Raw genomic sequence first — 9,606 nt, 5'->3', positions numbered from 1 at the left:
TTCTTCAAAAGTACCAATTTTTCATTATCTTGTTAAGATTTCACAATCAAATTATAATTCAGTGAAGTGGCCAGTTTTAGAAGCTTGCAAATGAAAAATATGAATATCATGTCTTCTTTAAGATTAAGTGTTCACAATTATCGTGTTCATCTTGAAATATCAAAACAAGGACAATGTCACTCTGGTGTAGTTTTACTAGTAAAAAAAATTAAGTGTTCAAAGTTATCATATTCATGTGATATTGATGTCTCAAAAAAATTATTATGGTTTAAATATTGAAATTGTTTGATTTGTACATAAAGTGAACAAAGTGGTAGGGCCATCTCAACCATTAGGTTGGTAAAGACCTCGCTAATAAAAAATAGCATCAATCATTTGTTGTGGTTTTTAAATTCTAAGAATAAGTTCATTCTTGTGTAAAAAAAGTTTGTCAATTATTATTAATTTACAGAAATAATTTATTTTGTTAATTGCACCGTTTAACTATGGTTGTCCGATTACTTTTCAGCCTTATTGTAAAACTGGGACAAAGTCCGGATTATTTTCTTCAAAGCCTAGATTTTATTTTTATTTTTTGAGAGACTAAATTAGATCTTATATTTTTGCTCAAAAATTAAATCTTCACTTTTTTAATTCTTTATTTAAAATAAAATAATTGAATTATATCTTAAATTTAAATTTTGATCAAACCAATACTCAATTTGATTCAATCCTAATTAAATTTTAAATAAAATTTATTTTGATCCAATCTCAAGAGAGTAAAGATTATATTTAAAATTAAAATAGGATAACGATTTCTTTCCTAATTTTTTGGCAGATAGTTTCCTAAAATATGGTATTATTAGTTATAATCGTCTAGCAAATATCTCCTATAAATGACCACAACCTAATCCATCGTTCAAAACATTCAAGCTTGAATATTTTCTCCACAAAACTCTCCCTTTCTCCAAGTTTGCAAACATCTACTTTTCTTATTCTGAATATAATTTACTTCATACTTTTTTCATGTTTAGCCACATCAATATATAATATCTGGATCCACCTCTGATAATACCTAGAACTAGAATTACGTAAATTACTAAAAACTTACTAGTATTAAAATCAAAGTCATCATTCACCAAAATACAAAAAAGAGACAATAACAGTGTTAAAATATCCTTCATAATTCAAAAAATAAGTTTTGACTTCAACATTAATATCTTCAACAAAATTACAATGATAAAAATATAAATATTAGTTCATATATCAATTCATTAAGAGACATAAAAAAACAAAAAAAATTAATAGTTAATGGTAAACTTTATGGATTGAGTGGATTTTATGGGTTGGATCTGTGTTTACCTGAAATCCAATTATTTTGAATAATTTTTCATTTTCCAAGATCATATTAACCGAATTACCCATTCAAATCCTCTTTTTTGGATCATTTTGAATGAGTTTGGCCGAATTTAGTGAGTTTATCCAACTCATGTACATCCCTAGGTACGAGTACTAACGTTGATATGCTAGCGGGTATGGGCTTGGAAACTATAGTATCCCCTACTCCTTGTCATCCCTACCTTCCTATGAGTTCTTCTCTTTCTTCTCTACAAAATCCACATATTTATTTCTCAAATCTAAAATGTTAAAAATCTTGACCACAAACAAACCAAAAAAATAAATATGAAAATATAGGTGACTGTTCATAATGTTGCTCTAGAACAATTAAAAGGTTAGTTGTATTTTTTGAAATTAAAATTGATAAAATCCTATCTAAGATGAACAATGCCTTAACAAAGATTAAATGATTGACTTTACTATCCATTGAAAAAGAAATTTGATAAGAAATTGATTATGATAATTTAATAAATGATTTTACATCTTAGAAAGTCTAAAAAATAAATATATTTAAATTATTTATATAAAAATTAATTTTATAAATGTCAAATTCTTAGAATTTGTTTTGGACCTAAATATTCTGCAAAGTGGTAACAATAATGGTAGTTATAAATGAAGTTATTTTAGATCATTTCAAAAGAGATTTTAACATTTTCTAAATCAAAAATTTAATTTTAAGAGTTTAATATAACAAATAATTAAAATCATAAATAATCATTAATTTAACAAAACAAAAATAATATATAACTAGTCCTATCCAGAATTTACATAAGATTAGGATATACCAAAATTAATATTTTATTAAAAAAAAACATTATCATAGTTTTTTTAGGACATTTATGTCGTTTAATAAAAAAAATATTTATTTCCTTCCGTATTTATTTTCCTTTTATAAAACTATTAAATAATCACTATTTTATCTTCATCTTATTTAATTAAATTTTTTAATAAATCAAATAAAATGCAAATAAATTAGGGACTAAGTCCGGATTATTTTCTTCAAAACCTAGAAATTATTTTTATTTTTTTGAGAGACTATATTAGATCTTGCATATTTTTCTCAAAAATTAAATCTACACTTATTTAATTCTTTCCTAATTTTTTGGCAGATAGTTTCCTAAAATATGGTATTATTAGTTACAATCATCTAGCAATTATATCCTATAAATGAACACAACCTAATCCATCATTCAAAACTTTCAAGCTTGAATCTTTTCTCCACAAAACTCTCCCTTTCTCCGAATTTGCAAACATCTATTTTTCTTAAGTGAAACATGGTTCCATTGCTTTGTGTCAATGGTTGTGGTTTCTACGGTTCTTCTTCAAACAACAATCTCTGCTCAAAGTGTTACAATGATTATCTCAAAGAAAACATTGAAAAGTCAAATGATGAAAGCTTTGTTTTTGAATCAACATCTTCTTGTTCTTCAATGACCCCTAATACTGATAGTATCTGTGAGGCTATGGCAGCTACTTCTCTTACCGACAATCAAAACATAAAGACAGAGAAAAATAGGTGCAAGAGTTGCAACAAAAAAGTGGGACTATTAGGATTTAATTGTCGTTGTGGAAATGTATTTTGTAAAATGCATAGATATCCTGAAGAACATGCATGCAAGGTGGATTTAAAGAAGATTGGTCGTCAAATATTAGATAAACAAAATCCTTTATGTGTGAGTGATAAATTAGAACACCGAGTTTAGATGTGGATATCAATTTTAATTTTAATTTTTAATAATTAAGATTGTAAATATATTGATTCTTTATGAATATTTATATATATTTTTAATTATTAATCCTTCAATGTTTTTTAACTATTACATATTGTCATTTATAATAATCTCATTGATTATGGTACCGGAATAATTTTGCTTTGCATGAGAAGGAATAACAAGTAGTCTATAATACCCAATGAATAGCCTGAATAAAAAGTCATATATAAAACTTCTCATTAAACATTTCTACAAACATATGGTTATTTTTATAGTATTTTTTTAACAAGTATATTTATATCAAAATTATCATAGATATTAATTTGTGTATATTGTTAATAAATTTTTTACACGGATATCTTATTATAGAATGGTATATTTTCAAATAATTGTATTATAATATGATATTGTCATGTTAGTTTTTAATACATCTTTATTAATGTATATGTTTAGGGTTTAAGTATTCTTACATAGCTTAATGCACATATATTTTAGGGCGATCCTTTTTCTTTCTTTGTATAATTTTATTGTGTAAAACTATCTCCCCTTAATATGCATGTCAATAATCTTCCTTTGTTACCACGGGAAAGTTATTGTTGTACGCAGTGCATAAGTTTGTGACTTTATAAGTGGCAGATAGTAAGTTGGAAGGGTCTTGTCGAGCCTTTGAACATGTCGCTATGACATGTGAACAACGCATGCGGAAGGCTTGGAACTTTTCACAATTGCACCAACATTTATCTAGTTCGACTCGATAGTATCCCCTTGGCCTCCCCTCATTGTGGTCGATTTCCTCATCTACACTAAATCAATCTTTACAATAGTCAAACATTGTGACCACATGTGTGTTAGCTTTGGAAACTTCCTCCTTAACGAATTTCATTGAAGTTTCACTAAACAACTGCCCTGATTGTAACACTGAACTCCATTTTAAGCGTTTGATCTCAAATAGTGACTCTAACCTAAAATAGGTTGCTCTCACCAAAGCGGTTATCGGTAGGTTTTGGATGCCTTTGAAGACATAGTTCATTGATTCCATAAGATTTGTTGTCATGTGTCCCCATCATTGACCATTGTCGAATGCCCTGGTCCACTTCTCCAATGGAATATTATCGATCCACCTTAATGCATCTGCATTTGTCAATCTGATCTCTTCCCGATAGTGTTTGAAGGGATGTTCTGTTAATGCATACCCTGCATTCATAATCTTCTTTCGTAGCGTCTTGTCTTTGATCTCCCGCATGAAATTTTGAGTGACGTGTCTAATGTTGTAGACATGCATAAAAGGAGGATCTTGCCAGTCACTATCAAGGTTTTTATAAGCACTCTCAATAGATAGATATCTATCTGAAATCAAGCATAAGTTAGGCTGAAGACCAATGTGTAATCAGAGATTTTTTAGAAAAAACTCCATCCACCAGCAGTCTCCCCTTCAACCAGAGCGAAGGTGATTGGAAAAATGTTGATGTTGCCATCTTGTGCCACTGCCATGAGTAGTGTTCCTTTGTATTTCATGTACAACCATGTTACATCAATTTGTATAATAGGTTTACATAATGCAAAACATTTGATGCATGGTTCATACGCCTAGAAGAGTCGGTGGAATATTCCATTTCCAGTAACATGAGTCCTGTTTGGGGTATATGCCGACAAGGTCTCCAAAATTGCAACAGTTTTCGAAGCATAATGCTTAAGTGCCACCAGATATTGTGGAAGTTATTTGTACGAATCCTTTCAATTTCTGAATACTCGTTCAACATCCTTAGTCCTAGCTATCCATGCCTTCATGTATGAGGGAGTATAATTGTATCATATGACGATATGCGAGATTATTGTACTCATTTTCAATAACGGGCCCTTGTTAATGATAGATAAAAGTTCATCGCATATTAACTGGGGTTAAGCTGTTTTATCCCATCTATATAGTTATTTGTGTAAAACGCACGAAAGGGTGCTTGTTCGTTTTATTCTTGCGCTATTTTTCTCCAAGCATGGGGTTTGCGAGAGTGTTGTCACTCTCCCCCGTTAATGTGAACAACTTCACATTCCATTACGCAACAAAGTAAGTTTATCTCATTTGTTCCATATGTTTACTTTATAGTACAACTAACTGTAAATAATTTATTTTTTACGCTTTTCGGTTTAGATGGTCTGATCTAGGGATGAACTACAACAAATGTCTTAAACACGCTATAACGGGTTGTTCTAGTGACATATATTTTGATGCATTTTATTTGTAATCTAACAATGTAAACATGTCTTTTTGTATATAATGAAATTCACAATATTATATAATTGGAAGGTAATATTTTGATAATTTCTCCAACAAATGAATTCCTTGTCTCCTTTAGGTGTCATTCTTTTCTCACAAAGAAAAGAACAACCACCTCAAGCTTAAACACAACACAACTAGAAACACAATAAAATATATCTATAGAAGATACACAAGTTCTAAAAAGAAAATCTAATAGACCCATTTCTAAAGTATGATTATCCTTCGCAAGAGACAATGATAAGATTATACATATCTTTTATGACAAAATTTATGCATGCAGTAGTTCTAGGAATTGAACCACTATCATGAACAAACATATGAAGAAGTATCCTAATAATCCAAATATATAATTTGATAAGAGGAAAAAACAATTGGTCTTATAAAAAGTTGTGAAGATGGTCCTAATAGCAATATTAGTTTTAAATTTTTTGAATTTAGTTAAAAATCGACACGATTAGTTTTTACAAAGATGATAACTATGGATGAGTTTGTTTTTGAATATGTTAAAAATGAAGTATTTAGCTATTTTGTTAGTGTGAATTGTTCTAGATTTAAAGTTCATATTCATGTCATTGTTGCTCAAGATTGCATATTTTTGTATAATGATGAGAAAGAGAAATTGAAGAGCATGTTGTCTACAAATAAACAAATGGTCTCTCTTACCATCAATTGTTGGATATCGGTACAAAATTTAAATGACATGTGTTTGAGTTAAATAAGAAAATATTGAGCTTTAATCTAATTTTGGATCACAGTGGATAAATAATTGGTAAATGCTTAGAGACATCCTTGAAAGAATGGGGATTAAAACTTTTGTTGTATAATTGTAGATAATGAAAGTGCTAATAATATTGATCTCACATATCTAGTTAGAAGAATAGTAATTTGAGTGGTCATACTTTGTTAAATGAGGAGTTCACGCATATGAGATGCTCAATAACTGTTGTACATGCATTAATTCAACCACTTTTTCCTCTAATAAGATATGGAAATGCAACATTATTAACACTTACTTTATCAATAGGTACACAATAAACTTTTTCGATCCTCCACTATTTGAAGCATATGCCTTTAAGAACTTATCAATTCTTTTTCCATTGTGATATGAAATCATATTTAAACTCAATATATATCTTATTCAACACTTACCACTCATCAATGTAATGAAAAATATGCACATGTAATTCAAATCTTATACATATGTCCATCAACCTATGGTAAAAGAAACAATTTACTTATTTGAAGACCATATGCTCTTTGACTTCTCTTTCACATCATTATACAAAAGCATGCAATATTTAACCACTCTAACATGAGTAAAAACTTTAAATCTAAGACAATCCACAATAACATGATACCTAAGTCTTTCATTTCAATATTTTAAAAAGAAAAATATCCATAATTATCATATGTACAATGACTAACAGTGTAAGTTCTTGATTAAATTTAACAAATTCAAAAATAACAGTCTTATTAGGGTTATCTTCACAATCTTTGTCTAGACCAATTTTTTTGTCTCTTATCAAATTTCTTATTTAGACTAAGATGTTTGTTTATGCTAATGATTATATTCCTAGAGCTAGTGCGTGCATACACTTTATTACAAAAGATACATATTGCCTTATCATTGTCAGTGTGAAGTATAGTCGGACTTTAGAAAAGAATCTAAAAGGTTTTCTTTCCGTACTTGTTTATTTTTTAAAAATGTACCTTTTGTTCTTAGTTATTTTGGTGTTTAAGCCTGAGGGGTGTTTGTTTTTATCCTTGTGATGAAATAATAATACTCAGAGGAGGAGGGATAGATCCACTTGTTTGAGAAGAGCCAACTTATGTAAGACTGCTTATAACACTATCACTTGTTATGTTTGACTGTTTTCTTCTTCCAGACAAGTGCATCATTGAAATATATCCGATGCAATTCGGATACTGGAGTTTTTGAGTGCAGGTTATACTTTATTATGTTCTTATAGATTAATTTATCCTACATCTTCCATTAAAATCATGTCATACACTTCTAGAAAGCTTATGATGTTATGTTTGACTGTTTTCTTCTTCTAGACAACTGCATCATTGAAATTTACAGTGTTAAATTCGTTGGGTCGAATTCAGACTATGGTAGCTATATGAGGAACCAGTGTGATCTACGTTGATACAATGTGTGTTTCTATTTCTTCAAAGCTAAAATCATAGTTAAACACTATTTTCTTGTAACATTAAGCAACTAAGTTATTTTAAACAAATTTATTATAATTGGTAAGATATCTTCGTTATGCTCCAAAGCTCGGAATTTACACAGAATACAATGGCGCACCAAAAAAGATGGAATCTTGATGTATGATAGAGTTGTAATTGATGTATATTGTAACCATCGAGAAACTGAACTGACTGAACTTGTTGTTGAAAAGGTGTTGCAGTTAGATAATCACATTCGCATTGGAGTCTATGTGTTTGCTTTCTAATCTGTATGCAATGTAACACCCTAAAGCCCAAAATGCGAAATAATGCAAATATAAAACAACTACACACATAAGGTGTCACTCAAACAAAACATAAACCTACTCCGTAACATGAGTTTTATAAAACATGCAGTAATTTAAACACCTGACATCACTTACTCACCTTTACATAGGCTCATTGTTACGGGAAAAAAATCAAATAAAGTAACTCAACAACCAAATAAGTATCATAACATAAAACATGATTATGGAAAAATGCCTTCAACGTCAATAAATTTAAAACAAATAACAAATAATAAGACCAAAAAATCATTTGCCCAGTGTTACAGATCAGAGTAACGAAATCTAAATATCGCATACAAACGGGAAAAAAAGAACAGTTTTGTCGCGCCGCGAAAATTACAGAGTCGCCACCGGATTTTATTTATTGCAAAGGAAAGGGAAAATAATGATAAAACCCCAAATGAGAGAAATGGTCTCGCAACCAAGAGCAGATTCGAAAGTCGGTTATGCAAGGGGAAGGTATTAGCACCCCTCACATCCATGGTACTCCATGGGAACCACTTGCTCGTATCAAAGGCGTATGGATGTTGTTTATCTATATGTTGCTTGCTATCGGGAATGAGATGAAATAATAAGATGGGGAGAGAATAAGTTTTAATTTAGTGTGCTCTCCAAGGATTTGGGCATTTGCGCCTAAGTATCCTCATACGTGCAATAAGGAAGTCAGAGCTTCGTAGTTAGGCTCACAAATAGAACATTTGTTTGATTGTTTTTACTGAACAACATTAACATTCACATGTTATTGTTCACTTGCTTGTATAATTTGTCACGGGAGCAAGAAGTATTTGCTTGTTTACGGTAAAGTGGATGCGCTTGGATCAAACTCTAGCAGTTAAACATTACTTGCTCACCCATGGAGGCTTAAGCATCATTCACGGTAGAATGGAAATAACACGTTCTTTCTGAAAGTTTTTAAAAAGGATGCCTTAAGGCAAAAGATGATTTGATTTGTCGGGGTTGATTTTATGTACGGACACAAGCATCAGACCCTTGGCTAGATACAGTCAACAGTTCAAGAACTCGGGAGTTGAAAGGACAATGTTATCCTAACCATTATTTTTCATCCAAAAAAAATATTTGAATTATGAAAATAGTTTGGCAAGTCTAATCATTGGAACTTAGAGGGAGACAAGTATCTGACCATCGACTAAGTACGGTCAACAATCAGAGTACTTGGGAATTGAGAGGACAATGAAGTCCTAACTACTCCTTTTCTCCCTCATAGCACATAAATCTAACTTGTTTGAATCATTAGATGTTTTAAAGGGGAAAGTTAAGTGTCGGGTCTGTAGCGGGGTATTCGTTACCATTAGAGATATTGACTAAATCCAAGGTAAATCATACAAGTCGAGTCGCCACCGCACTTCTATTTATCCAAAGGAATGGTTAGAAAGCGAACAAAAACCTAAAAGTTTTATCGAATCAAAAACTAGTAAAAATGTCATAGATCTGGGTAAGGGGTTGGTTATGCAATGGGAAGGTATTAGGCACCCAAAGCATCCTAGGTACTCCTAGGGACCCCTTTTCACATTTGTTGCAAAGGTTGTTGTTTTTTTTTTGAAAATTTATTTGTGCAAACATGATTGAAGGGATGAGAAAAGCGTGTATGTTTATCTAATGTACTACTTACAAAAAGAAGGGTCAAAAGAAAATGACTCGCACGGACGTCGCATCCACTGCATACGTATCTCATCTGAATCTGAGAATCAGAGTCTTCGTAGCT

General features: G+C 30.7%; 1 protein-coding gene across 1 annotated transcript; it reads left to right on the top strand.

Annotated features, from left to right (window-relative positions):
- Positions 1 to 2,593: 2,593 nt before the first annotated feature.
- LOC127128889 (zinc finger A20 and AN1 domain-containing stress-associated protein 6-like) lies at positions 2,594 to 3,080 on the top strand. Its single transcript, XM_051058255.1, has one exon. It carries the CDS (start codon positions 2,652 to 2,654, stop codon positions 3,078 to 3,080), a length of 429 nt encoding a protein of 142 aa, XP_050914212.1. The 5' UTR covers positions 2,594 to 2,651.
- Positions 3,081 to 9,606: the final 6,526 nt, after the last annotated feature.

The sequence above is a fragment of the Lathyrus oleraceus genome, chromosome 3 (assembly GCF_024323335.1).
Source record: "Lathyrus oleraceus cultivar Zhongwan6 chromosome 3, CAAS_Psat_ZW6_1.0, whole genome shotgun sequence".
Classification (NCBI taxonomy): domain Eukaryota; kingdom Viridiplantae; phylum Streptophyta; class Magnoliopsida; order Fabales; family Fabaceae; genus Lathyrus; species Lathyrus oleraceus.
Note: the sequence above shows the minus strand (reverse complement) of the source record. Positions and strands in the feature narration are given on the sequence as shown.

What these genes read in the sequence shown, in the direction of transcription:
- LOC127128889 (XM_051058255.1), top strand. Translation starts at nt 2,652, where the DNA reads ATGGTTCCATTGCTTTGTGTCAATGGTTGTGGTTTCTACGGTTCTTCT.